This window comes from Sciurus vulgaris, assembly GCF_902686455.1.
Source record: "Sciurus vulgaris genome assembly, chromosome: 1".
NCBI lineage: Eukaryota > Metazoa > Chordata > Mammalia > Rodentia > Sciuridae > Sciurus > Sciurus vulgaris.
Window position 1 is genome coordinate 211,290,309 of NC_136461.1, and position 27,760 is coordinate 211,318,068.

The following is a 27,760-nucleotide window of genomic DNA, read 5'->3' on the forward strand; positions in this document are numbered from 1 at the left end:
CCGTGTCCACCCTGAGATGAGTGACTGTCACCGAGGTGGCAAGCACATTCCTGTACCTCCTGGGCATTGCTCTGTCCAGCACTGTGCCCCATGGGCAGGCCAGTGGCCCTCAGGAGCTGGAGGCAGACTCTGCCCAGAGAGGGGCACGCAGGACCCCTGGGAGAGCGGCAAGGGGAGCCGGGGGCGCCCAGGGAAGGCAGGCTAATGCGCCTGAAGGCATCAGAAACCCCGGGGAAGAGGGTGCAGGCTTTCCCAGGAGCAACTGAGGATGCGCGCGGAACGGGGCGCCTCCAGCCTCCCCTCCAGGTCCCTGCCAGTCCTGCCACTGCAGCGCCGCCTCCTCCCAGGAGGGCCCTCCCCTGTTCCTGGGGCCCCACAGCCTCCGGGTCTCTTCCTCTGAGACTTCTGGAATCCTATGCTGGGGCGGGGGTGCCCCAGCCCAGCTCCCCCGACAGCCGGCTCAGGAGCAGTGTGGACACGGAGGGCGGTCACTGGGCCCATCTCTGGACTGCAGCCTCGCAGGCCCCGCTGCTCCTGAGCCACAGGGAGAGCTTGGGGTAGAGGAGGGTGCTGGAGTGGGTGTTGCAGGGCTGGCCTGGGGCAGAGAGGCCTCCAACAGGAGGAGGTGGTGGGGCAAGGCTCTGCAGGACCCTCCAATCCCAAGCCCGGGCGCGGCGCTGCTCACTGGATGACTCGTGCTGTGTGATAGCCACAGTTTATTGGGGGCTTGTGGGGACTGTGGTGGGGGAGGGGACACACAGGAGGTGTGCTTAGGTGTGCACGGCAGCAGACTGAGGCAAGACTTCATGCAGGACTTCCCCAGGAACACTGAGATGAGGGAGGCGTGGGCTGGCCAGGTTGGGAGGGTCTTCAGGGGCTAGGCAAGGGTAGGGGACATGGTCTGTCAGGCCAGACATGATGGAGGACAGTGGTCAGTCATGGTTACAGAGGTTGGACTGGCAGCAGGCAATGGATACATGGGGTCCCAGGCCCAGACTGGGGACATCAGGGCAGCCATTGTAGCACATCTTGGTGACCAGAGGCAGGTCCTGGAAACTGATGGGGGACCCTGGGGAGGCAGGAGAAGGACCTCGTTGCTCCCTGAGGCTCTGAGCAGCCCGAATCCCCTTGTCCCACCTGCCCGAGCTGAGGGTCACCCCCAGATTCATCAGGTATGTGGACCACAGGGGCATGTTCAGGCTTCCTTCTAGACCTGTCCAGGGTAGAGTCTGACAGGTGTCCCCCACTCTGCACTTGGCCTGCTGGGCGCCTGGGTCTGGCTCTGCCCCCTCTGAGCCTGGATCGCCAAACCTGGGCAAGAAAGCTGCAGCCTGCCCTGCCCCCCCACTCACGGGTAGCGATGATGACGCAGTGGGTGGAGCCTCGCGGGCAGCTGGACACGTGGGAGCAGCCTCCAAAGCCCTTGCACAGGTGGCACCGCAGGCCCTGGGCTGCAGCTGCAGACAGACGAACAGGCGGGGCACAGGTGGCACCTCCTGCGGGCTGCACCTGCTCTTCCACACGCACCCCCCTCAGGCCCGTCCCTCAGCTTGGTGGCCCAGCTCCCCAGTCCATCTCGGGGTGCCAGTCCCCACGGCCTTGGTAAGCTTGCGCCAAGCCTCAGCTGAGGGAGGGTGACCCGCTGGCATTCAGCCCACCATCCTGGGTGTGATCACAGGGTGCAGGTGACACGTCAGAGCCAGCTGCTCTGCCTCCCCCTGCCCAGACCCCAGCAGGAAGAGCAGGAGTGAGAGCTGTGGGGAGGGCTGGGCTTTTGGGGGCCGCTTGAGTGGCAGGGTGGGTGGTGAGTCTGCCACGCTCTCTGGCCTTGCCACTTGTGCTCTGGAGACCGCGGCAGACCCTTTGGAGCTGGGAGGGCTCCACTCAGTGACTGAGACGACCGGGCCTTGTCCCACCTAGGAGGGACCCTCGGCCAGGTTGACCAATGGGAACGGTCGAAGCTCTGTTCGCCTTCTTCCAGGCACATAAGTGTCCCTGCTGGTCTGCCCCTGGCCTGCCCTCTGCTGCAGGTGCCTCCCGTGCCCCTGCTCTCTGCCTCCCCTGCCCCTTCCCCTCATCCCTCCATCTGTTCCCAATCCCACCTCCCTTTCCCTCCTCCCAAGGAAAGGAGAGTTACCCTGGTTGCTCAGGCACCTACAGATGACCAGGCCACCACCCCCATGCTGGCATACATGGCCACCTCCTGGTCCTGAGCTGGCTTCTCATGCTGTACTCCAGGAAGCCAAGCTTGGGAGCTTGACAACGGCTGGTCCTCACACAGCCCTCCTCGTGCCCTGGACTGTCCTGCCCCACCTGGCCAGGCTGCCCTAGCATCGCCCTGGCCTCTGGGGTGGGAGGGCGGCAGCAGCCCAGCTTCTGCCAGGCCTCGGTGTGCAGAGGTCTCTGGTCAGTCCTGGGGCCTGTGGGTGAGTCCTCAGCCTGTGCTCACTGGAGCAGGTGGCAGATGGGAAGTCCCCGCAGTGAGAGGGCCCCCTCGGCAGCCTCAGTGGCCTACCAGTCCTGCAGGGCAAGCTGAGACCCCATCCGAGACCAAGGACACCCAACGCCTCACCTGCCAAGGCTGCCGAGCTACGCGGGGCTGCCACCTTGAGACTGATGGTGGCTTAGCAGGCTGGACCTGAACCTCTGGACACTGACAAGGCACATGCTGCAGTGGCAGGTCAGAGGGCGGGGCCTGGGACACTCTGAGGGACGGGGGGCCACAGTGTGTACGGCAGCTCCTGCCTCCCACTCCCTTGGCCTGGGCACCCTCCTGGTGCTGCCAGCTTTGCAGACGCTGTTCCCCCACCTCCAGGCAATGCAAGCCCATCACCTCCAGGAGGGCTGCCTGAATTTCCAGGCAGGGGTGTTGGTGCCTCTTTTGGCACACCAGCCCCCAGCTGAGGGACTACTCCATGTGGCCATGCCATCGAACTCGGGCCCTCCCCACCCCCGCCAGACACGAGGCCCCTGGGGTGGGGCTCTTCCTGCTCCTCGGTGTCCCCCCAAAGCATCCACCACACAGCAACTCTCTCCTGCACCCAGTGAGGCCAGGAGAGTTTGTAGCATGACTCCAGGGGTGGGGGCTGAGTTGTCAAGAAAAGAATAGTTCTGTCCCTTCTGGGTCTTGTTTTCAGCAACACCTCGGCAGGACCCCAGCTGCTGGATGGAGTGTGGGGCCACTGGGACAGGGCCCAGAGCAGCACTGGCACCTAAGAAGGGGGTCTGGAGAGGAGGGAGGGGGGACGGGATGGGCCCTGGGCAGCCAACCATGGTCGTGCAGTGCCACTGCCCACGCGGGAGGCTGGTCGCCTCCCCTGGTCTCCTCTGCTCATCTGAAGCAGGCTTGGGGCAGCCAGCCGCTGGGGCACTGAGCTCTGGGGAGATGGCCCTGGCCCCGTGTGACAGAGCAGGCACCCAGACACAACATGGGGCGGGAGGCATCAACTCTCCATCTTCCATCTGGAGGAGCCCAGACCAGGCTTGCGGCTTGTCCCTCTGGGGCAGTGGGCAGGGAGGGCTGCAGAGTCCTCTCAGGCTGGGACTCTTCTGGGATATGCAATCCCTGGCCGAGGCAGCAACTCCCTTGGGACCCCCAGCCTGACAATGACAACTCAGGGTCCCAGGAGCCCTGTGGTCTGCCCTGATGACCTTGGGGCAACCCTCTGGATCAGTGGTGTGGCCTCTCACAGGACAGAGGGTCCCTGCGGGGCCTAGGCCAAGAAGGGTGTCCCTGGGGCTGGAGCCATCTGAATGGGTGCCAGGGTGTCTTCCATCCCATCTCGCGGGGCTCTGTGGCTCAGGCATCCCCACCCACTGAGGGGGAAACCGAGGCTTCACCAGCTGGGGCCGCAGGGAGCTGGGGTCAGTGCAGTTTGTAGGCAAAGGAGCTGGTAGATCTCAGGGTCAGCTGGTTTTGCTCAGCACTGGGCTTTGGGGTGGGCATGAGCTTGGGTCCTGCTGCCAGGTGATGGGGCCAGGTATGGGCTGGAGTGTCTGAGTGGTGTCCCTCAGGCAGGGGAACCCTCAGACAGGCACTGGGCCATAGTGCCCGAGGCTGGGGAGGACAGGCCAGTGTAGGCGATGTGGGCGTAGTCAGAGAGTATCGGGGACAGCTGATAAAATCACCCAAGGAAGGCAGAGCCAGAAGAAGACGACCCAAGCAGGGAGGTCAGAGGGCATCGGGATAGGGTGGCCTCAGAAGACAGGCCAGCTGGGGCTGAGGCCAGAGGGCTGGGGCGGCCCTGTGTTGAGCGCCTGTGTGTGTGAGGGGCCACCGTGGGACTGGAGAGGCCTGGAGGTCTTTGGGCAGAGGCAGTGCCCCAAGGAGTGAAGGGCCAATTTGAGGGCTGGGCATGGAGGAGCTGTGGGGTCCCAAGAGTGGGCTTTAGGAGGAAGGCTGAGAGCACTTGGTGGGTGGGAAGGGGCTAGGAAAAGGATTCCCCAGTGGCACTCAGCCTGGGCAGTGGTGGGCCCCATAGGAGGGAGGCCTGGGGCTGGCCCAACCTCCGGACTCACCCAGCTCCAGGTTCAAGGCCACAGCCAGCAGGAGCCCGAAGAGAAGCCGCATGTTCTCCTGGTAAAGAGCAGCTGGCACCCTGGCCTGCCCTTATACCTGCAACTACTCCCACCCCGCCCTTGCCTCCTGGCCGTTGGCTCCCAACTCTGAGTCACTGGGCACCCGGCTCAGCCAGGAGCTGGGCTGGTCCCAGGCAGTGGTGGAACCAGCCTGCCCCAGAGGGCGCTGCTGAACGTCCTCTGGCAATCCTGGTCAGAGCCCGTGAGCCCTCTTCCCCCGTCCTCCAGGGACAGTCGCCCATAGCTGTCAGGACTGAGGCTGTTACAGAGGTCTGGCGTCGGGTGGATGCTCTGCACCAGGAGGCTCTCCCTGGTGGCTGCGATCAGGGACTGGCACAGGCAGTCAGCCCACCCCTTGCGCCATAAAACACAGATAGAGCTTAGGGCTGGGTGGAAACTGGGAGCCTTCTTCAGCACCCCACCCTAGAGGGAGGTAGGTGCCAGATGGTTCCAGACCAGTCCTGACCCTCCCAGGCGCTGAGGGAAGCCAAGGAAGCTGGTCCTGTGGTCTGTCTCGGGGAGCGGCGAGCACATCCCACCGGGGATGGTGCAGTGTGGTCTGAAGGCCAGGACCTGGGAGTGCCCGGTGGTGGGACAGAAGGCCCTTGGTGTTCAGAGGGGCCACGACGGGTAGGAGCCAGAAGGGTCACAGTGCAAGGAAGGGCCGATCTACCAAAGCCCGTGGGGACAGGGGTGTGCCGGGGGCTGTCACAGGCGGTTGACTCTGCCGACCAGGATCCTGCTGTCTGCTTTGGCTGACCAGTGGCTTTGGTCCACCCTCTGTCTGGTGGGTTTCCTAGGCTGGGGAGGTGGGGCCAAAGGAGGGAGATGCTGAGAGCCAGTCCCTCTTCCTGGGGGGCTGGGAAACAGGGTCAGGAACACAAAGCCAGAGGAAGGACTGGAAGTACAGGCAGGTCCCGGAGGTCCTGCACCCCCTGGTCTTGCCCAGGGCTTGTTTCCTCTCAGAGTTGGTGGGTCTGCCTATTTCTCAAGGAACTGGGGGTGATTCCCGGGGGGAGCCCCAGGAACCTTCTTGACCCCAATCCTGTGCCTGGGTTGACTCCAAGGTCAGGTCACGCCTGGAGGAGATGAAGAACTGGAGATGGAAGGGCTGGGGTGGACAGAGGTAGGACCCCCTCAGGCCAGGAGACCCCACCAAATCAGACTGGAGAGGCGAAACTGGACTCAGGCCAGCTGGTCGGGTGGAGAGAGGGGCAGACAAAGGCATCTGACCATTTATTTGTGCATTCCACGGGGGACACTGACAGGACCTCTCCTGGGGACTGGGTAAGCATGCTAAGCAAGGAGTGGGGACCTGTGGCCTAGAGGTGGCATTCCATGACCTGGCCAGTTGAGGGTTGGGAGTTAGGGTTAACATTAGCAGCTGGCAGGCACATGGCCCAGGGCAGCTTGTGGACCCCAGGAAGTTAGGATGGAAGGGCACTGTCCATCTGGGGCCCCTGTGTCCAGGCCCCAGGAGCACACGATGCCCACGATCGTCTGGTCAGTGAGATGGCTGGGGCCTGGAGCTATGCTGAAGAGCCCGAGGTGCCCAGAGTTTGGGGACCACGGAGTGTGCTAGGGAAGGGATGGAGTGGGGAGGCAAGGGGACACTCCACTTCGTGCGTCTCTAGAGCGTGTGGTTGAGAAGATCACACACCCACTGTGACGGGCGTGCGCTGCAGAGGGAAGTGCACCTGCCAGCTGCCCCCCTCCCCACCTCCAGTTGTCACCTGGGCTGCCACAGCACAACCTCCGAACTCCTCTCCATGACAGGACCAACCCACAGTTGCCAAGCATGCTGGTGCAGACCTGGCCTGCAGGTGGTGGCCAGAGCCGCAGCTACACATGCCGCTGAGAACACACCGCGCTCTGGCACCAGTGTCACCACGCAGCCCACCTCGAGACCCCAGGCTCATCCAGAGAGCAGCAGTGAACAGCCCTGAGCACCCACCCACCCGGGCACCTATTTCTCCTGAGCGGGGACATCTACTGCCCTGCCTGCCGCCCTGAGCCCAGACGCAGGCAGGGGAGGGGTCAGCCACCAGTGCCCCTGACCTTCTCTGCCTTCTCACCTGACCCCACCCTCACTTCCAGTCGCAGGGCTGGATCCTGGCTCTGACCTATGGCTTCTCAGACCTCTGGTTCCAATGTTCCCTTCTAAGCTTCCTGCTCCTTAGTTCCTATGTAACACGGTGGGAGTCTGAAAATTCTAGACCCTCACCCCACTCCCAGGCCTGGAGGAACCCCAGCCTGTGGGGGAAGAGCCTGCAAGGAGGGTGGGGCTGGTGGAGGGCCTGTGGGAGACCGGCTTCGCCTCTCTGGGCCTCGGTCTCCTCACCTGCCAGGGCATGACTGCAGCTCCCGCCCTGCAGGCTGCCATGGAGTGCCCACCTGTAGCGGGAGGGGAGCTCAGGACAGGCCAAGCAACCAGCACTGTGTCCTGGCTGTCCGGGGTGCAAGCCATCACTGCCCTCTGCCAGGCCTGGCCAGCATTAGCTGAGCACCTTCTGCACGCTCTGTACTAGGACCAGGGTCAGGCTGGTCAGGCAGGACCCCTGGCTGTGGGGGTGGGGGCAGTGGTCACTGGGCTGGGGCAGGTCAGGGTGGGAAGACATGGACCGATGGACACAGGAGGCAGGTGTGTGATGCTGACCTGTGGCGCTCCAGTCACCCTCAGGGAGCCACAGGTGAGAGCAGAGGAGCCAGCCTTGGGCCCCGCCAGCTCTGGCTCCGGATGCCACCTGAGGGGGGACAGTGCACTTGCACAAGTGGGTTAGTGGCGGCTTCCCAGGCCATTCCACAGGCCAGGGGCCCGCATCTGCCCCTGGCAGCCAGCCAGTACTTTGAGGCCTGCACTGGTCACTATGGCCTTGAGGCCAGCTGCTTGCTGGTGGGGTCCAGTGGGAGCTCAGGGCAGCACCTGGCTTTCTGCCAGCCTCCAGGGAGGGGCTCAGCCCTGACTGGGCCTTGGGGGAAGGAGATGCCAGCTGGGGTCAGGGTGGTTTCCTGGGCTGGGCACTGGCCCCACAATGTGTGGGGTACCTTTTCTGTGTGCTCTTACCCCCGGGCCCCTTCCCGCCAGTTACCGCTGCCCTCCCTGAGGAACTGGGCAAGCCTCAGTGGGACTCCACTTCCCCACCCCAGCTATCTGCCTCCAGAGAAGCTAAGATAGGCAGGAAATCCACCATAGCCACAGGAGTAGAGCCTGGCCGGCATAAAGCTCGGGGAGGAGCCCCCAGGATGGAAACCCCATCTCCTGACACCGCTGGATGGGCAGTCACAGGCAAAGATCTCAGGGGGCAGTGTCCAGCAGGGCACCCCCATGAGGGCCATGCTTGGAGCTGGGGCAATGCTGCACATGGACTTTGGCCACCACCTTCCCCCTGGGCTGAACCAGCTTGAGGGGTCTCATCATCTGGCACTGGTCAGCGAAGGAGACCCAGCCCCATCTGGCCTCACTGGAAGGGACAGATGCTCCCCAGTCCCCTACATTTGAATGGCAGGTGGTGGGCAGACCCAGCCTCCCAAATCTGGACTTCACAGAACTCCTGGGGTTGAAGGGACCCTCAGGCTGTGGTGCAGCCCCAGGGGGCTCCCTGGGCACTCCTTCCTTTCGGTTGAGATTTATGAGCAATCAGCAGGCAGAGGGGCTGCAGGTCCTGGGAGATGGCTTCAGACCCCATTCCTGCCTCCCTCCTCCACTGCCCCTTGGGTCCTCCAGTCCCCCAGGCTACACATTCCTTTCCCTGCCAGGGCCACTGGGCTGAAGCCCAGGCCTGGGGGGCCCATCTGCCCTGCCCTGCCCAGAATAGCCCTGGCCCTGGTCAGTGCAGGCTAGACCAAATATAGCACGCCCCCCCCACGTCCTGCCAGCCTCAGGGATGAAGCTTGTCCAGCCCCAGGTGGGGGTGGGGATGGAAGGGCAAGAGGTCTGACTGAGCAGGAGGCACAGATCTCTGCTTGGCCTGTCCAGGCAGAGCAGCCCCTCCTGTGCTGGGGGCCACGGAGACACCAGGCCTGTCAGGGTTCCTCCAACAGCTGGCAGTGAAAGGCCTCCCTCACATGCCCTGGGCAGCTGCTGGCCTCGGGAAGATGAAGAAGACCTGCACAGCCCTCCCTGGGTTCCTGTCTCCCCTTCCGCTCCAGCACACCAACCACTTGCTGCACACAGGGTGGGGTCTGTCCCCACTGCCATCAAATCAGCCCTACTCAGTTGACTGACCTCCCCTTAAATAGCCCTTTCCCAGACCCCTGACCCTGAACAAGCAGGGCCAGGCCTGTCCATCAAGGCCAGGGCACCCCTGGGAGGTCCAGTCCCACACAGCAGCTGTTTAAAAATGAAAGTCCATGGCCTTTCATGGACTTGTGAGGCCTTGTGGGCAGCGGAGGCCAGGAGTCCTTCTGCAGACAGCTTTGCGTCCAGGTGTACCTGAGGGGGTCTTGAGTGGCAGAATGTCAGGTGGGGGTGAGAGTGTGCAGCTCTCTCTTGAGAACTCTGTCCTGGAGTGGGTCTGCCTGGGGGACTAGGGCTTTAGAGTAGGCCCCAGAGGGTGGCCAGGAGAATGGGGGCCAGGGCCAGGGTCCCTGGGGCAGCCAAGCCAGCGCCATTACAGAGGTCATACTGGCAGCAGGAGGTGGTGGACGCATGCTTGGAGTAGCCGTCATACACAGTCTCGAAGCAGCTGGGCACGCAGGACTTGCTGACCTTCATCTTGTATGGGGTGTAGTCTGAAGAGGCAAGAAGGCCTTCCTGAGACAGGTGGGACCCTGGCTAGCCCAATCCCAGCATGCAGGGCCATTAAGCAAGACCCTCAGCAGGAACTCCCAGAAAGGACCCTCTCTCCTGTACCCCAGTGCTCTGGAACAGGGACAGGATCCACCAGACTCACAAGTACGTGTGGTCATGCAGTAGGTGACCATGGCCGGGCAGCGCATGGGGTTGAAGCAATTGTCTCCATTGTAGGCACACACATGGCAGTCCAGAGCCTGGGCTGGGGGCCAGGATGGGAGGTCACAAAAATGAGAGAAGACCCTTACCTTGCCCCTTACCCTCCCCAAGGCAGGACAAGTAGAGGGAAAGGAAAGGTGGTCACTGGGAATTGCAGCTGGACTCTCCACTTCCAGCCTGCCAGTACGGGTCTTCCACCCTCAAATATGGGTCTGTGCCTCCTGCCTCAGCTGCCTTACCTAGAGGCAGGCCCACCAGGGCTGCCAGGAACAGAGCCAGCAGGGGCGCCATGACTGGAGGCAAGCCAGCAGTGGGGAGGTGAGCAGCAGATCCAGCGCAGGCAGGTGGACAGGCTCCTGCCCTCCCAGAGCTCCAGGCCTAGTGGAGTAAGGCAGGCTGCATAATGGGTCAGTGCTGGCCCTGGCCCTGGGCAGGCATGTGGTGGGCAAAGGAGCCACCCAACTCAGTGGGTATCAGGACAGGGTTCCTGGACACTTGAGATTGGAGGGAGCAGGGCCAGTGCATTCCAGCCAGAGATCAGTGCTTGACCAAGCCCAAGACTGGGGCACAGCCTGGATGGTGAGGGGCAGGGCGAGCCCCAGGAGAGGCTCTCTTCTCACTGTTCTCCCTCCCTTGCCCCTCGGTTGTCCCTGTGCTCCGGAATGCTCGCAGGAAGGCCTCCAGAGCCCCGTTTGGACTCTCAGATCTGAGTCCTCGGCGCTGCAGAAGCTCCCGGTCGTGATGAGCTCTGTCCAGATCGTGGGGAAATGCGCTTCAGAGGCCTGGAGAGGGCACTCGGGCAAGACAGGAGGAAGAACTCCCCGGCTGGGGTGACCTGGGCTGAGAGGGCCACTCTCTGGGAAAAGGTTTCGGCCGGGAAGTGGGGATTTGGACCATGCCTCCTCTCTCCCCGCCACGATACCAGGGCCGGTCCCCGCCCCGAGGGACTAAATCAGACTCCCTAGAAGACACTCCCGTCTTTCCTGTCCCATTTCTCAGGCACCCACCTCGGGATGCCTAAGGCCTGAGCGAACCAGGCCTGCGCCTCCGGAACTTCCCGCCCCCTCTCGGAGAGCCCCGCCCCAAAGACTGCGGTACCAACCGAGGGAGGGCTCCGGGCGGGTGGGGTAAGGGGTGACCTCGACAGTGACCTTCAACAGCGCGAGACCCCGCCACGCCACGAACTCACCCGCGGCCGCTGGCCGGTCCCTCCCTCGGTCTGACTGTGCGCCCGTCCGAACTTTCAGCAGTGCTAGTGGTGCATCATCCTCCCGGCAAGCTCTGCAGCCAGGGCTGAGCGGCGCGAGCGCACTAAAGGCTCCGCCCCGTCCCCGCCCCCAATGGTGCTCCGCCCCACCCCCGCGAGTTCACCGCAAGCCCCGTCCCTGCCCCGCCCCATACCGCCCCGCCCCGGAGCTCCCACAGGCCCCTCCCCTCCCCCGCCCCATTCCTGCTCGGCAGCTCACCGTAAGCCCCCCCAGCCCCACCCACGCCACTCTGCCCCGCGAGCTCACTGCAGGCTCCGCCCCGTCCCCACCCCCGTTCAGCCGAATGCCCCGCCCCTGCCCCGCCCCAGTCCCGCCCCAGTCCTGCCCCATGCCACTCCGTCCCCGAGCTCACCGCGGACTCCCCCCCCAGGCCGCCCCTGCCCTGAGCTCGCCCAACGGTGCCCTGGCGGGCTCGCTGGTCGCCCGCGGGGACCTCGACACACAAAGAACCCCGCAGTGACAACCTGGCTACCCTCCGGCGCTCGCACTGCCCGAATACTGTCCCCCAGGTCCCGCCGGAGTCCGCCCACGGCGAGCTTCTCCAGCAGCGGCGCTGCGCGTCCCTAACCTTGCGCCCCGGCCCGCGGTGCGCAGCCGGGCGAGCTGCCTCCGCACTGAGGCCAGGCTCTGCTGCCCGGTGACCCCATTGCCTGGGGACATCTGTGCGCCTTGGTTTACCGGCAGAGCTTCGGAGTGAGCCTTGAAAGCGTCCCGAGGTTCACGCGCCCCTCCCACCGTCGTGAGTCCAATGTTAAATGATTATTTTGATAGAACTTAAAACTTCATTTTTTAAAACTGTTTAAGGCAAAATTTAATAGGTTTTCATGCGCCCTAAAATTTTCATTTTTCTTTTGTGAAAAGATAATCACATTACTTGTGTATTTTGCCTTGTTTTTCAGTTTTATAGCTAGGACAGTAAAGCCACTTCCCATCTTCAAGCGTCCATGCTGACGCCGGAGACGTGCTCCGCTGTCATTGTATGCATTTGTTTCACCAGTGTTGGTGCCCTTTCTCTCGCCTTCAAAGGGGTTGAACTCTTATAGGTAGCTTGGTTCTGGGGTTCGGGAACATTCCTCATTCAGGGCAAATGAGTTGGATGGTCGTGCTCTTTGCCAAATGTGCCCGCCGATGTCAGACTCTGGGAGGGAGCAAAGCCTACCTCGTTCCCATAGATCCCAGCCCTCGTGGAGCCAAAAGGGCATGAAATAAACCCACAGAACAACAGCTGAGTGTGTTGTGGGCTTGGGCATCAGACCCCATGTCGAGATGGGAAGTAAACTTACTGTCCTGACTTTTAAAACTGAAAAAACCAGGCAAAGTATACAAAATATTGTTTTTTCAGACCTTGAGACCCCTAAATAAAGAGGGGCAGAGGAAGCGAGCTACCTTTGCCCTCACCACTGGGGTAGTGCAAAGTGTCCAAGGAAGGAAAAGTGTCTTTGGGGCGGGCAGAGAAGCCAGAATTCTCAGGGCAAAAATAGAGGACTTCTCAGAACCTCCAGTTGAGTTCTGATCAGTGTGTGAGTTTGGGGAACCTACCTAAAGCTATGGGCAGCACCCCTGGTGGGAGCCAGCAAGCAATCCCCAGAGCTAGCACGGAGCTGGGAAGCTTCCCTTGCAGGGTAGAGGAAGCCCTGGACCACAGTGGGCAGGCTCTGCAAGGGAGCTCCCTATGGTGGGCAGGTCAGCCCTGGGCCAAAGATCACACAGGCCCCAAGGATCACAGTTGAAGCACTCCTCAAAAGACTGATCACCTCCTGGAACAAAACTCAAAGTTATTCAAAAGAATAGTATTTTTTAAAAATCCAGTGCCCCCAAATTGTGATGGGCTGACAGATTTGACTCCATGGAAAAGTTATAGACCAGGCTATATGGGCAGTGACCAAACAGACTCCATTTTGCTCTGAGACTCCATGTTACCTCGGAAATGCTTCTCCCATGGGAACTCCACCTCTGTACCTGTCAACAGGTGCTTAGCATGACTTGTTTGACAACACAAAATGATGAAATGGCAACTCTTATATAATGAAAAGTTGTTCTCTTTTTGATTCCTGCTTTCCTAAGCAATGTACCATGTGAACAGTGATGTCAACAGCAATTGTCTAGATGTTAGTGATCATTCTTTAGTTTGTACCTATGTAGGTTCGTTTTGACCCACGTCCCCCTCTGCTAATGATTTCGGATCTCATGATGTTAGTTTGTAATTTTGAATCATAGCAACAGACACTTATGATTGGTGTACTGATTTATGGTATAAGAACCCCTGCAACCCTGTGGTGGGGCTGTTCTCCCAAGAGCCATTTTTTGGGCATTGTGTGAGTCAGTCAGTCGGCCAGCTTAATAAAGACTCTCAAATTTGGACTTCTCAGTGGTAATCGGTCTGTTCTTAAGTTGGGCCCCATAACAAAATATAAAGCCCATCCATTGAAATGCCTGACAGCAATTATACATCCCTGGCAGGAGAAGGAGCAGGAATGCTTGACCCACAACTGCCCCACAAAACTGCCGATGAAAACCAGTGACCAGACAGAAATATGCAGACGAAGTGTCAGTGGGAAGGACGGGGAGACTAACCTTGGATTCCATGGGTTCCAGAAGGTAGAGGACATGAACAGTTGGGGGTGGGGAGGCAGGAGAGGAAACTTAAAACAGACAAAAAGTGGAAAGTAAGTTTGAGATGAGAAAATACACTGGATAGAAGCAGCAACAAATTAGACTGCAGAAGACCCATCCATGAACTCGAAGGCACATTAAGATCCACTAGAAAGGAAGCACAGGAGAAAGGCTGAAAATGAGCAGAGGTTTGAGAACTGTGGGCACCTCCAAGAGGTCTCTAGAGTCTCGGAGAGGAGAAGGCAAGAGGAAGATCTCCAGCGGGGAGATAATGGCCAAAATGTCTTGAAGTCTGATGTGAGCCCTACACTGTGGACCCAGAAATCAATGACTCCCAACGCACTGGAAACATGAAGAGTCACACCAGAGCTACCGCGATCGTGTCACCTAAAACCATGGTGAGGAGAGAAATTCAAGAACAGATTTACGTACTGAGGGTCAAAGTTAAGGATGGCCATGATTTCTTGTCAGAAACAACCCAGGGCAGCAGAGCACAGCAGTGCCGAAAATGCCAGAGACCCTCCCCAACACAGAACAAGCAGAGGCACGTGCTTGTCAGCTTTGAATTCTATACCCAGCAAAGTTATCTTTGAAAAATAGAGGTGAAGTGAAGACACCTCAGATACCGTGCGGAGGCTGTGGCTGCGGCCCTTGGATCGGAGGGAATCGCAGAGCACTGGTGCTGGGGAGCACGTGGCCACTCTTCTGATTTTCAGATCATTTTGGAAGATAATTGGTTGCTTGGCAGAAACAATTACAACAGGTTATGGAAGTTTTAGCAAATCAACCAAAAAGCCTACAGGAGTAGCGTAGTAGACCAGGATCAGGAAACGGAAGCTCACTGTTTTAAATGTCTCATACTAAGTCTGGAAGGATTTATTTTATGCGAGGTGAGTCTTACACTGTTTCCCAGGCTGGTCTTGAACCCCTGGTCTCAGGTAATCTCCTGCTTCAGCTTCCTGAGTAGCTAGCTGGGACTACAGGTATACCTCAGCTTGATGAAATCCATCTCCCTTCCCTTCTCTTCCCTGCCCTTTCCTTTCCCCTCCCCGCTCCCCCTTCCCCCGCCCCTTTCTTTCTTTTTATTAGAGATTAAACCTAGGAGCACTCAACCACTCAGCCACATGCCCAGCCCTTTTTAAAATCTTTTTTATTTTGAGATAGGGTCTTGCCAAGTTGCTTAGGGCCTCAATTAGTTGCTGAGGTTGACTTTGAACTTGTGATCCTCATGCCTCAGCCTCCTGAGCTGCTGAGATTACAGGCGTGGGCCAGCACGTCTGGCATCATATGTCTTGAAGGTAAACTGTAATAATTAAGGGTATATAATGAGGCATTAAAAAATAACTAAAGAAAGAAAAAAGAAAGGTAGCAACCAAGGAGTTCCAGATAATACATCAACCAAGGAGACAATACAGAACCATAAGAAAATCAACCTGCTTGTCAAAGAGAAGGCAGAAAAAGAGAGAAAAGAGAAAAAAAGTAACAGATGGGGCAAATAGGACTACGAGCTAGCGGAGTTCACCCTGAGCACAGCGACCGTGCTGCTCTGACGCCTCCGCCAGAACAGGCAGCTGGAGGAGAGGAAGAGACACGTGCAAACACACACCAGTGAACACTGGAAGGATGGAAACAGAGCTAGGTGCAGTGGAGCCTGCAGAGTCACAGGTTCAAGACCAGCCTGGGCAGCCTAGTCAGACCCTGTCTCAAAGCTCAAAAATAAAAAGGGCTGAGAATGCAGCTCAGTGGCAGAGCACCCCTGGTCCAGTCCCCAGTACCACCATTGGGGACAGGGAGAAAGGAAGCAGGAATGACTCAATAATACCCCACAGAGCAGGTTTCGAGCAACAAAAGTGACCGGAGTGTAGGCTGTTCTCAAGCAGTAGAGGGTCATGAGGGGGACAGGGCAGTCTAAAGCTCAAGACCTGACACCCAAGCTTCAAAGCACACAAAGCAGCAGACACACTCCTGACCTGACGCAAGTGGGAGGGAGAGGCCCAGCGACAGTGGACATCTCCAGAGCACCACACCCTGTTCTGGGGCGCAACTTAAGAACAGACCAATCACCACTGAAAAGTCCAAATTTGAGAGTCTTTATTAAGCCGGAGGCTGACTGTCTCACACAATGCCCCAAAAAATGGCTCTTGGGAGAACATTCCTGACCACAGGGTTGTAGGGGTTCTTATACCAAAAATCACATCAATCATAAGTGTCTGTTGCTATGATTCCAAATTACAAACTAACATCAACAGAGGGAGAAATGGGTCGAAATGACCCTTATCTAGGTACAAACTAAAGAATGGTTACTAACTTCCAGTCACCGTTCTCATGGTGCATTGTTTAGGAGCAACAGGAATCAAAAGAGAGCAATTTTTCTTTGCAAAGGAATTGTCATTCTGCATTGTTAAACATCACACTAAGTAACTGATGATGGGCACAGAGGTGGGGTGTTCCCATGGGAGAAGCTTAATTCCTACATAGCATGGAATCTCAGAGCAAAATGGAGTCTGTTTAGTCATTTCCCTTAGAGTCTGGCCTAGAACATTCTCATGGAGCCAGGTCTGTCAGCCCATCACAGCCCCACAAGAAGGGAACACACCAAGAACTCTCAGCAGGTAGCCTGGGTTTTGAGCCGTAAAGCAGATCTCAACAGACTTACAAGGATTGAAATCAAGCAGATTATTTTCTTGAACTGCAATGGGATGAAATTAGATATCAATAACCAAGAAATTGATAAGATTCCCAAATATTTAGAAACTGGTTGACAACACATTTCTAAGTAACCTGTGGATCAATGGGAAGATTTAAAAAAGGAAACCAGAAAGAATCTCCAGCTGAAGGAAGATGAAATTGGCCCCCACTCTGCGGAGGCAGCTGCAGCAGACCCAGGACTGCGGTCATGGTCTGGTGCTGGAGAGGGAAAGGTCCTCGGAAAGAACCTGAACTTCCATGTTAGAAAATAGAACAAGACAAGCAGATCAAACCAGAGCAGTCGGAATAAAGGGAACTGTAAAAACAGGAATAGCAACAGCAAAATCCATCAGATATAAGGGTGAGACAAAAGAGGGCCACGTGCCAGTGTTTGAGAGCATCGGGAGAAGACAGAGTGGCATCATCCCGCCCCCTGGACCACGGCAGGACCAGAGGGAGGGCCCTTCACAAGCCAACCCGGTTTGCTGGTGGCTAACGGAGGGCGAGTGTAGGTCGGAATTTAGGCCAGTAGGGGGCAGAGCAGAGCAGCTGGGACAAAGGCCAACGCCAAATGGTGACCGATCAAGTGGTCTAGAAAACTCCACTGACCCTTAACACCCACCTGTCACTCAGCAGGACCTCCTCCCATTCCAGCCTATAAAAACCCTGGGCAGGCCAGGGCCACGCACAATTTTCTCCGGGTCCCTACTTGAGCTGTACCCCACGGGTCTGGGAATTTCGCCCCAGAGCCAAATTCCAATAAAGCTTGCTTCCGCTGCTTTCTGTCCGAATTTATTTGGCCGCTAACCATGCCCCCGAGCTGACAGCGGGTGGTGGGGCTGCCGCCCAGACCTTGTCCAGGATGGGGTGCCCAGGCAGGGTGGCCAGGGAGGCATAGAGCCCCGTTCTTCCTTCCGAGGGAAAGCCAGGCCCAAGGGGCCGAGGACCAGGGTTTGGGGAGGCTGAAGGAGGGCCTCGGTCCCGTCTGGGAATAGTCATCGGCTTTCGTGAAGCCCCTGGAATGCCCCGGCGCTGGGCCGTGTGCAGCACTCCTGCGAAGGCAGAGAGGAATAGCCCTCCTGCCTCAGGTGGTCAGGAGCGTCTGTGGGACCTCCTGACAGGGTCAGCCTCTGGGTGGCCATCCCAGAGCCTTGCTCCCCACCATCACCTCCCTAGCAGCACCGTGCAGGCTCTGGGCTTGGGCTCCGCAGGAGGAGCCCCTCTTTGAGGGACACCAGGAAGGAGGGAGCAGGACTGGGGCTCCCCCTGGTCAGAAGCTCTGTCCATACCCACAGGTCCCCCCCTGCAGATCCTGCCCAGGGCTCTGGCCTGAGGTGGGTCCCAGTGAGGTTGGAGTCAGGTTGGGTCTAGGACCACTGAAGGGGCTGCCCGGTGGGATCACACCAAGGTAGCCAGGAGGTCAGAGCCAGGCCTTGGAGGCTGCTGGTCATGGCACAGGGTCTGGCTAGGAGCTGTGGCTCCCTCGGCTCTGGGGCGCTGCCTGGTCACAGATACTGCTGTGCCACGTCAGGAACCCGGGCACCCTCGAGTGTGCAGACCTTTCCTCTTCTGGCCCTGGTCTGGGACCTGTGCACACCCACCCTCACTACCTCTGCTGCCCCTTTACTGGTCACCACTTGTAGAAACCCTCCCTGACACACTAGATGGTACTCCCTTGGTGGCCTGATTTCTGGGGTGGGGGCACATTTCTCCTTGCCTCCAGGCAGGGTTGGACACAGAGTCCCCTTCCTGTCTCCTGGACTCTATGGCCAGCTTGTTGTGGAGTGAGCAGGAGTCACTTCCCTGATCCTGGCTCAGTGTCCACATGGGGAAGTGGGTCTGCATCCTGGGTGCCCCTGGCCCTCGGCTCTGCCTGATTCCCATGTCCAGGGGGGTTTCTATACCTTGTCCTGGGCGCCAAGGGGGACTGAGAGAGGCACACGTGGGCTCTGGGTGGCCTGGATAGGGGAAGAGATGATTCTGGCAGACGCCTTCAGGTACCTGGCTCTGGGGTTCCCAGGAGCTCCTCCCTGCAGCCCTGGGGACAGTTGCTGCAGGGGACTGCTGGTGCTGCACATGCAGCAAGGGGGACAGCCTGCTGCCCTGTGGAGGCTGGGAGGAGGGGCAGTGGCCCTGCAGAAGCCCAGGGGCCCCACTCACAGGCACCTTAATGGGGGCAGGTGCTGACCACCCTGCAAGGTGCTGGAGGTACCTTGCTCAGGTCACCTAGTGAGGACCAGGTGTGAACAGGCTGGACCTGGAGGCGGTGGGGCTTGGGTATAGAGAAGGGGCTCACAGGGTGGAGGCTGTGGGGCTCACCCAGGCCAAGCCCAGAGCTGAAGGGCTGGCCTGGGTGGCCTGAGCAGCCTGGGCATTGGGGTTCCACATTGGCCCAGGGTGTCAGGGGAGGCAACGTGTGTGTGGTCAAGAGTGACCGCTGCCATGGGTCACTCTCCACCTCTCACGGCTCTCCAGGCCCAGGGCCCTCAGCTAGAGCCAGCGTGTCCAGAATGCTTATCTTGGTAGGTTCAGGGGAAAGAAGAGGCGAGCGTCTGGGCCTGGGCCAGCCCCCCTCCTCAGTGCCACCCGCTCCACAGTCTGCTGAGGGCTGGGTGGTGCTGGGCCCCTGTGGGGTTTACCAGGCCAGACTGCCAGCCCTGGTGGGGATCAGAGGCTGTGCTGACCCCAGAGGCCCGGAGAATGGCTACTGGGGAGTGGGACTGGCCTGTTCCCCGGGATGGGGGCCCTACTTGCTTGGGCATCTGTGAGGTGGACTCTTCCTCTCTCACTCCACCTCAGCCTCACCGTTGGAAAACTGTCCAAGCCAGGCAGCAGCCAGCTGGAGGCTGCACTGTCCTTAGGCCCCTCCCTGTCTCTAGGCCACCTCACCCAGCCCTGTGCTGAGTCAGGCCCCCAGCTCCCCTGGGTAAGTTCTGGGCTCCTGAGCGTGGGGTCAGGGGACAGCTGGTCTGGCCTTGGGTCAGTGTCTGCATAGCCCCAAGACCAGGGTCTCTCTGAGCCTCTTGTACCCAGACCTCAGGGATGTGGCCTGGGTGGGTGTCCCTCCACCGCTGTGTGCTCCCCTGGGCCTCACCCCAAGGGCACCTTCCTCTCTGGGAGCTGCTGGAGGCACTGGAGAGGCCCGGCCCCTCCAGGGGTGGCGATGCCTCTCTGGCACTGCCTGCACGCTGCCAAGGCTGGCCCAGGTGACAAGAGCAGGAGACCCCATTCCACAGCCACACTGATCTTAAGTCATTTATTTCCATGCAGAGGCTCCAGTACAAAATCAAAGGAGTGGGCACAAAATCAGGGGTCAGAGCAGCCTGTCCTCCCTCCGTGGGCCTGGAGAGCCAGTCCTCTTGTTCAGGGAGGAGCTGCTCCGCACGGACAGCTCTCCATACCCACCAGGACCGCGCAGCCCTCCGGGGGAGCCCCAGCCCACCGAGGCAGGGAGGAAGGGGACCCAGGGAAGGTAAGGGGTGACGCCCTGGCCTTGGGGGTTACAGGCGGGGGGCTGCGCTGGTGAGGAGGCCCAGGGCCAGCGCCAGGCCCAGGGTGACGCTGCTGAGCAGGGTGCGGGTGGGCGCAGCACTGTACAGCCTCTCGTTGCACAGATCATCCTGACAGCACTGGGTGGACTGGACGCCACTGCTGACCTGGCCCTGCTGACTGTAGGTGGGCATGCAGGAGTCTGCGCAGTCCTTCCTCACCAGGTTCCCGGACAGAGGCTCCACTGCACAGATGGGGGTGTCAGGCTTGCCCGCCTTGCCCCCAGCTCCCACCTGCGCAGCACCAAGGGCACCCTCCACCTCTGGTCCATGACTGCCACGTGACCAAACCGTCCCCAGCACCGCCGCACATGGTCTGCTGCCCACCTGTGGTCATGGTCCGGCAGTAGCGGGAGCTGGCCGGGCACGTCTGTGGTTGCTTGCAGTTGGAGGAGCTGGAGCACACGTGGCAGCGGAGTGCCCGGGCTGGTGGGTGAGGGTCAGAGTCAGCTGGGCCTGGGTCCAGGGCAGAGTCCTCGGCTACCCCTGCCCCAGGCCAGAGCGCCTGAGCCCACAGATCCTCGGGACCCACGCCTCATACACAGTTTCAGGAGGAGCCTGCTCGGCCCTTCAGCCCCCGGGAGGTGTCCTGGCTGGACCTGTCGGGGCGAGCGGCCAGGAAGAGAAGGGGTGGAGTATCGTGGGAACCCTTCCTAGGGGTCTCAGAAAGCCCTGGGCAATGCTGAGAGGGTTTTGCAGGACATCTCTGGTGCCCTACCCTAATGGTTCTGAGAGCCTGGGTTGGAAGAGGGTCAGGCACCCCAGGGCCATCGGGGAGGAACCCGGGGGCCCAGGGAGGGACTGGCGGCAGGGACCAGTGGCGCCGTGTCTGTCCTTCCCAGGAGGGAGGCATCTCAGGACAATGCCAGGCTCTGCTGCTCCCAGCCTGAGTCTCCTGGATGTTCCTGGATGCTCTAAGTCTGTGATTCTGCCAAGCCTAGATGCAGGTTCCTTTTGCTCTGGATTCCTAGAGTCGAGCCCTCCGCAACACCAGGATTCTCTGAGCCTGAACTCCAGGCTTCCAGGGTCTGGGGACTGCCCTGGCTGAGGCTGAGGGTCTGGCAAACAGGCCCACCCCCGCTGGCCCCCAGGCCCAGCCTCTCACCTGGGCCCATGGCCACTGCCAGGATAATAAGGATCAGCAGGACGGTCTTCATACCGAGCATCATCCTGGAGCAATGGTGCCCCTCCTCTGGGGCGGACTTATAGTTGGGATGGGGGTGTGGGGGTGGCAGCCAGCCAGCCAGTAGCATGCCACCCGGACCTGCCTCACCCTGCCTGGTCCACACCCACCGGCCCCACTCATGCCTGGCCCCTGCCAGCTGAGAGGACACTGCCCAGCCCACCTCTCTGGGGCTTAGCCAGTGCTGGCTGTGCACAGGGCCCCGTGTCTGCCCGGCCCTGCACTCCCTGCTTCTGAGCCTCCCTCCCACTCTGCTCTCGGTTCTCCTGTCCGCCTGTTCCTGGGTCACATTGTCTCTGACTTTCTACCCGGTCTGTCACCTGTGTCTTTGCCCTGCATTTCCCAACCCCGGAGAGTTCCTTCAAGCCACAGCTTGTCCCAGATACTCTGGGGGTTCACATGGGTGAGGGTGCAGGGGAGGAGGCGCCAGCCCTGCCTTCCTGGGCTCTGGACTCAGGGGTGCTGGGTCAGCCCAGCAAGGAACCCCAGGGAGGAGAACCAGCCCTGCTGAGGCATGAGGTTGGGGGGCAGCTGTGAGTTGGTGGGCTAGGGAGGCAGAGGAGAGGCCACCAGGCAGGAGGAGCTTGTGGGAGCCAGGTGTGGGCCAGGTAGGAGGTGTGAAGACCCCAGGATGTGGGGATTGGTCATGGCAGGTGCCTGGGGAGGCAGGACTCACCCTCCCTCCCTTGCAGCCCTTGACCTTCCCCATCCAGAACTCCCTCCCCCGCTCTGGGCACAGCACAGTCACCGTCCTGATCTGTCCCTCGGCCCCATCCTCCCAGGCTGTAGCTCCTCAGTTCTGAGCCCAGCACCCAGGGTCCTTGGTAGTTGCTGGGCCTGGTCCCTGTGTGGAGACAGAAACCCTCCTTATTGCTCCACATTCATAAGGGGGACTTTCTTTCCCCATGAACTAGGTCTCAAAGCACCCCCCTGACTGGCACAGGGCGCCTCTCCCTGCTGGTTCCCTATATGCCCAGCTGTGGGTGTGGGTGGACCCCGCAGAGTCCTCATCCTTCCTCTGCTGCTGCCCCTGCCCTGGGGGACCTGGCTAACAGGGAGGGAGCCTATCCCAAGTGTCCCTGCAGCAGCAGCGCGTGGGCACTATAGGGCCTGCTGCCGCCGGCTGGGTCTGGGCCAGGTTGAAGCTCCTGGGAGCCCTGTGGGTCTGGGGTCAGTCAGACCCAGGCCTGACACCTGTGGGCCCTCTGGCCTGCACCTGGGCCAGCTGGCTCCTGGGTTGAACTGGCCCGGGAGCAGAGGAGACGCTGCCTGACCACTGCATGTGGTTCTCTCAGATGCAGCTCCTGGGCCTGCAGGACCTGCCCAGGGACAGAGGGGTACAGGTGCTCCCTGCTGGGACCTGGAGGGGTGCAGGGAGGAGCCCCGGGGTGGTCCCGCCTTTGCAGCCTGCCCGTGCTAGGGCTCCTGATCCTCGGGGATCCCGGGCTCCCTGGTGCGTGCTTAGAGCTGCCGTAGCCTCCGGCTCGGGCAGCTCCGCAGGGTCTGCACTGCCCAGAAGGCCACACCCAGCTCCAGGCCTCCCTGTGCACAACAGGGTGTGCTTGGTGGTTGGAGGGAGGGCGACCTGCAGGCCTCAGGAAGCAGAACCGAGAGCTTGGGGACAGGGTGGTGACCATAGGGGATGACGGGTGGGAGAGGTGACTCACTGGGGCTAGGAAGCTGCTGGAAAAACAGGTTTGGAATTCCTGATGGATCTGGTAAAGCTGGTGGGGCCTCAGGATTCACAGTGGCTGTGTGTCCCGAGGCCAAGAGAGAAGCTGTCCTCCAGTTCGTCCCTGGCAGGGCTGCCCACGAATATGTGAGCTGGCTGCCCTGGCAGTTCCCGGCAGAAGTGTGAATCAGCTGGGCATGAAACTCACTCTCAGGAGGAAGTGGGGATGCTGGTGGCAGGAGCCCTTGAGAGATGGCAGCTCACGGGCAGGGCGGCAGGGAGGGCTTCCTGTAGGCAGCAGCCAGATAGGGCCTTGGAGGCATAGTGGGTGGGGTGAAGGGATCCCTTACATTTGCCCCCTCCCAGCACCCTCCTGCTGGTGGAAATGAGGGCCAGAGAGGACTCCTGGAGGGGCAAGACCCGGTTGAGGTCTCAGGCCCTTCTTCCTGTCTCCACTGGCCCTCCCGTCCCCTCCTCCCACAGAGAAGATGACTCTTTCAAAGCCTGGGACCTCTCAGCCCCTTGTCAGTCCCTGGGGTCAGGATCCTGACTGTGACTTCTGTCCTCAGGACGTTGGCACCAGGAGATGTGAGGGAGGGCAGGGAGCAAGGACACCACCACGCTGCCCCACACCCAGACCATGCCCTGCACTTGACTGGATGGCCAGGAAGTCGGGGGCCAGGACTGGACCTTGTCTGGAGCTGAGGTCCCCTGCTGGTGCTCTCCTGTGCTCTCCCCTGTGTGTGCCAGGAAATCACAAGGGCCTGTGGCTCAGAGGGGGAAGCTCCTGGCTTAGGGTGGCACAGCATGCTACTCCAAGCCCTCTGAAGGTGCAACCCTGGACCCTGCCCTGCCCTGAGGGCAGACGCCAGGTGGACAGGTCAGGCCCTTGGACTAGAGATGTCCAAGAACTTTGGGGCTCAGGAAGGAGCCTCCTTAGACTCAGGTTGCCGTGTGTGGTCCTGGCACACCCGGGGCCCGGATGTGTCCCTGTACCTCAAGGTGCTCCACTCCCTCATCACACCTCCTAAAAGGGTGCACCACATGCAGGCGGCATGGATACACTGGCACCAAGAGAGGAGAGGGGGACCCGGTGTGGGCCGCAGATCAGCTGGGGAGAGAGAGAGACAATAGATTGCCCTGTGGGGTAGGCGGCACACGTGACCCTCAGGGAGTCTGGGGCTGCCTAGGAGCCGTCTAAGCTGAGAACCGAGGGAAGGTGGCCATCCGCTGGTGGAGCAGGGAGGGCATCTTGACACGGGCACCATGTCATCCTGGTCCCATGTCATCTGGGTCTCCCCCAGGAGTCAGGGAAAAGCTCAGTGAGTCAGGCGGTGAGGCGGTGTTTCCCTTGGGCTGCTTAGTCCCTCTCGAACACACGGGCAGGGCCTTCCCAGCATCACTCAGCGAGCGCAGCCATAGCTGGGCCCGGCCCTGGGCCTAGGGCTCTTCTTCCACAGCTCTCCCTCCTGGCGAGGAGTCACCTTTACACACAGCCGCAGCCTGGATGTGCGGCTCGCTTGCCTGCTTCCGGGGCCTGCATGACCCTGCCTGCATCTTTGGACCTTCTCTGGGACCCTGACCACCAGCACCCATTCTCCAGTGCACCCTCTCCCATTGCTGGGCTGGGCTTCTGGGTGTCGTTAGTGTCCATGGACGGGGTCCCTCTGTGTGGCTCTTCATCATTGGTGGGCCTCTGCCTTCTGCCCTGCCAAGGTGCACATCCAAGGGGCTGCGTCATGATGGAGGAGCCCGAGGAACTCTGCCCTGCCTCGGGTGTGGCCTGCTCTTGGGAAGGGTGAGGCTGGGGCCCGAGGTTCCAGAGAGAGGTGAACAAGTTCCCAGGCCTATGTGGCAGGGCCGACAGACACTACGCCAAGGGTCCCACCAGGGGTGCCTGGCACCACAGTTTGGGTGATGAGGGAGAGGACTTTAGTGCGTGACAATGAAGTGGGCAGAGAGGGTGGAGGGCATGGCCACAAGGCCATGGAACCATGTCACAGAAGACTACGGGGACTCCAGAATCCCAGGCCTGCAGGCTTGCAGCAGTGTGGGCTTGCAGAACACAACGCCCTGAGAGGATCAGGGACCTGGATGGCGACTTGCTTTCTGCATATTGAGATAAACTCCTGCCAGGGTTCTAGGGAAGGACAGAGGGTTTGTGTTTCGCTCAGTTTCTGGACTCATCTCTCTGAGGTTCTGCAGGTCACCCTACCTCCTGTCATATCCTGGAGGTTGTGGCTGCCACCCCTTGAGCTCCACAGGGGAAGAGAACAGAGTCCTCTTCACATCTTCCCTCACCCCCTACCTTCAGTTGCTCCCAACATCTACCTACTCACTAATTCATCCATCCATCATCCATTCATCCATCCAGTATCCATCCATCCATCAATCCACCCACTGATCCATCCTTCTACCCATTTGCACCTACCCATCATCCATCCATCCATTCATCTACCATCCATCCATCCATCCATCCATCCATCCATCTATTCATCCATGCATCTGTCCCTATCCATTCACTGATCCATCCATCCATCCATCCATCTGTCCATCATCCATGTATCCATTCATCCATGCATCTGTCCCCTATCCATTCACTGATCCATCCTTCTACCCATTTGCACCTACCCATCATCCATCCATCCATTCATCTACCATCCATCCATCCATCCATCCATCCATCTATTCATCCATGCATCTGTCCCTATCCATTCACTGATCCATCCATCCATCCATTATCTATTCATTCCCCATCCATGTACCCATTCATGCATCTATTCATCCATCTGTCCATCCCGTAGATATGGTTTGAAGAGCAACAGACATGTGCTGGTTACCATGCTGGACAGCATGCAGGAATGCTGACATCAACAAGGCACATTCCTTCCTCCACAGAATTCACTTTTTTAGGAGTGTGCTGAAAGCTTTATTTTGTTCAATAAAGAAAACAAAATGCATTCTGGGGCACCAGGTATGGACAGAGTCTGTGCAGAGACGTCGAAGAGGGTAGGGGATGGAGGAGTGGGGTGCTCTGCTGGGTTGTATTCCAGAAAGAAGCAGTGGGTTGGATCTCATCGGCTGCCTGGGAGAGACCAGGGGAATCCAGCAGTGCCGCACCATGACATTTCCCTTAGTCATGGGAACAAGCCCAGGACATGGATGGCATCCAGAGTCCCTGCCCAGATGTCCATTTCCCAACTGCTCCCCCACCCTCTGGATGAGACTTGGTCTTCTTACTCTCCCTGTGAGCCTCCTTGTAGCCTTGGGGTGTTCCTACCCTGCCAGGGAACCCCTCCCCTGTGAGTCAGTGCAGATCAACTTCCAGGGTGGAGGAACTTGGTCTGGTGGCCCCAGGGACCCCACTTTTGTGCTCTGTCTGGGGCAGGGGTTGGGGAGTTTAGCCAGGAGTCTGCATGTAGTTACAAGTCCCCTCTGGGTGTGGTGACAACCCTAGGGAAGGAGGAGGTCTCATACTGGGCCCTACCAGAGGTCTCTTACTACAGTCCTCAGAGCTTAAGGGGTCAAAAGATGTGTTGTCTGCATCTGGGGTTATGTAAGAGGGACATGTTGGCAGGTCCTGGCAGGGCAGAGGTGCTGGTGCCAGGACAGAGGAGGAGCCCTAACTCAGCCTAGGTAGGATGAACTGGGTGGGCACAGAGCCTAGCGAGCCGCACCTTCAGTTTGGAACTCTCGGCTGCTCTCAGGGCAGGCTCACCTCAGGGCTGGCTGGGGTCCTGGCTGCATTTCGAATCTTCGCTGATTTCCTGGGGGCTTTGAATGCCTCCCTCCCATCCTGGCCCTTTAGGAGTGACTGTCCCAACCTGCTTGCTCCTGTCCCCACATATACCAGTGGCTCCTCCTGAACCAGTCTCAGCAGCGAGAAGGGACCCAGGAGGCCGCATCCAAACCCTCCCCATGTCCTGCACTCCCCCACCCTGGTCTCCCTCCTTCTTCTCTTTCCTCTGCAGCCCCATCTCTCCCTGGTGGGGGCTGCCACTTCTCTCCAGATCCCTACCGTTTTCCCAGGGAGGGGGCGAGACTCTGGACGTGGGTGGACGGATGGTGTGCCTGGTCCTGATAGAGTGCCTTAGGGTTGAGCCCCACCTCCTGGGCCCACTTAGCACCCTGGGCTGGCCAGGCCTATTGCCACTTGCAGATGGCCGTGTCCATTTGTTCCCAGCACACAGGCCTCCTCCTAGTCCCTGGACCCGTCCTCTTCCCCCAGGCCTTGGCTGTGCTGGGCCCACGGCTGGTGTCTTCCCTTGGGCAGAGTCTCGGCTGCACTCTGCCAGGGTCTGTCCTCTCTCCTCTGACGGGGGGCCCACGAGGGCTTGCTGCTTTGCTCACAGAGCCACCCGCCTCTCCTGCTACGGTCCCTGGGCATCCCACATCCACGGAGCCTGGTGTGCAGGGGTGCGTGCTGACTCAGTGCGGGGGAATCCGGGGCCAGTGAGAACCCAGGCTGCCCACCCACTCTCCCTGGGGCTTTGGGCTGGGGTCTGGGAAGCCCTTTGTGTCCCGCTTCCTCATTGGAGGTGAGGGAGTGTTCCCAGATCTGTAGGAAACAGCCTCCCCATCTCACCTGCCTGCGGAGCAGGGAGCTCTGAGAGGAGGTGGGTGGGATGCCATGCGGCATCTGATGGTCTCCCCAGGGACTTGCAGGTAGGCACTGCCCTAAAGGTGGGGTCCCTCCTGGCTCAGGGAAGACAACAGGGCAGGGCAGGGCTTTCCATCCTTAAGAAAAGAAGACCCCCATTTTGCTCCTCACAAGCCCCATACCCATCATCAGGCCAGCCACTAGGCCCTGGAGGCTGGGGCCCTGAGGGGTCTGGACAGCCTGGCTTCCAGGGGGTTGGCTCAGTGCCCTGGGGCACTGCCCTTCATTGTCCTCCACAGCTCCAGGCCAGGTGAGAGGCCTGGAACTGGAACCCCCGCCACAGCCCCAGCCCTCTGCTTCCCATGTGGTAGAACAAAAAGTGAACTTAAGCAGTTCCAGAGCCAGCGGCTGCGGTTTGCGGATGGAAACACAGGGGCTCTGCCTCCTGACCTTGGCCATGGAGCTCGCAGCAGCTGCAGGTCCCTGCCGAAGAGAACCACAGAGGCAGGAGCAGGAGACAGCAGAGGGAGTGGGACCGCCACCCTTCAGACCTCGTGCAGTCCAAGTCCCCAGCCGCACGAGCCAGAGCCCTGGCGGCTGGCAAGCTTGCGCCACATGGGGAGTGCAGAACGCACCAACCCCTCGCCTTGATGTACCCC

The 27,760-nt window shown here is 59.8% G+C and overlaps 3 protein-coding genes across 9 annotated transcripts; all 3 read right to left on the reverse strand.

The window, feature by feature from the left end:
• Window positions 1-707: 707 nt before the first annotated feature.
• Window positions 708-4,812, reverse strand: LOC306669912 (secreted Ly-6/uPAR domain-containing protein 2-like). The gene is made up of 3 exons (XM_079154107.1): window positions 4,519-4,812; window positions 1,353-1,451; window positions 708-1,069 (listed from the first exon to the last, which is right to left on the reverse strand). Exons 1-3 carry the CDS (start codon window positions 4,568-4,570, stop codon window positions 933-935), a joined length of 288 nt encoding a protein of 95 aa, XP_079010233.1. The 5' UTR covers window positions 4,571-4,812; the 3' UTR covers window positions 708-932.
• Window positions 4,813-6,994: 2,182 nt separating this feature from the next.
• On the reverse strand, window positions 6,995-10,876 carry LOC306669890 (ly-6/neurotoxin-like protein 1). 7 transcript variants are annotated; one of them, XM_079154042.1, is made up of 4 exons: window positions 10,719-10,876; window positions 9,769-10,277; window positions 9,471-9,572; window positions 6,995-9,309 (listed from the first exon to the last, which is right to left on the reverse strand). In XM_079154042.1, the coding sequence occupies exons 2-4, from the start codon at window positions 9,818-9,820 to the stop codon at window positions 9,113-9,115; spliced, it is 351 nt and encodes a 116-aa protein (XP_079010168.1). In that variant the 5' UTR covers window positions 9,821-10,277; window positions 10,719-10,876; the 3' UTR covers window positions 6,995-9,112. The 7 variants fall into 7 exon arrangements, with proteins under 7 accessions (XP_079010168.1, XP_079010172.1, XP_079010169.1 ...); XM_079154046.1 differs by having other exon boundaries at window positions 9,769-9,907; window positions 10,719-10,873; XM_079154043.1 differs by having other exon boundaries at window positions 9,769-10,385; window positions 10,719-10,867.
• Window positions 10,877-19,342: 8,466 nt separating this feature from the next.
• Window positions 19,343-20,857, reverse strand: LY6D (lymphocyte antigen 6 family member D). The gene is made up of 3 exons (XM_079153999.1): window positions 20,752-20,857; window positions 19,974-20,072; window positions 19,343-19,831 (listed from the first exon to the last, which is right to left on the reverse strand). Exons 1-3 carry the CDS (start codon window positions 20,813-20,815, stop codon window positions 19,599-19,601), a joined length of 396 nt encoding a protein of 131 aa, XP_079010125.1. The 5' UTR covers window positions 20,816-20,857; the 3' UTR covers window positions 19,343-19,598.
• Window positions 20,858-27,760: the final 6,903 nt, after the last annotated feature.

Coding starts and splice junctions, on each gene's coding strand:
- LOC306669912 (XM_079154107.1), bottom strand. CDS start 4,570: ATGCGGCTTCTCTTCGGGCTCCTGCTGGCTGTGGCCTTGAACCTGGAG. Junction 1,452..4,518: donor GGCCTTGAACCTGGAGCTGG/GTGAGTCCGGAG, acceptor CTGCAGCTGCAG/CCCAGGGCCTGCGGTGCCAC. Junction 1,070..1,352: donor CTGCGTCATCATCGCTACCC/GTGAGTGGGGGG, acceptor CTGCCTCCCCAG/GGTCCCCCATCAGTTTCCAG.
- LOC306669890 (XM_079154042.1), bottom strand. CDS start 9,820: ATGGCGCCCCTGCTGGCTCTGTTCCTGGCAGCCCTGGTGGGCCTGCCT. Junction 9,573..9,768: donor CCTGGTGGGCCTGCCTCTAG/GTAAGGCAGCTG, acceptor CCTGGCCCCCAG/CCCAGGCTCTGGACTGCCAT. Junction 9,310..9,470: donor CTGCATGACCACACGTACTT/GTGAGTCTGGTG, acceptor TTGCCTCTTCAG/ACTACACCCCATACAAGATG.
- LY6D (XM_079153999.1), bottom strand. CDS start 20,815: ATGATGCTCGGTATGAAGACCGTCCTGCTGATCCTTATTATCCTGGCA. Junction 20,073..20,751: donor GGCAGTGGCCATGGGCCCAG/GTGAGAGGCTGG, acceptor CTCACCCACCAG/CCCGGGCACTCCGCTGCCAC. Junction 19,832..19,973: donor CTGCCGGACCATGACCACAG/GTGGGCAGCAGA, acceptor CCATCTGTGCAG/TGGAGCCTCTGTCCGGGAAC.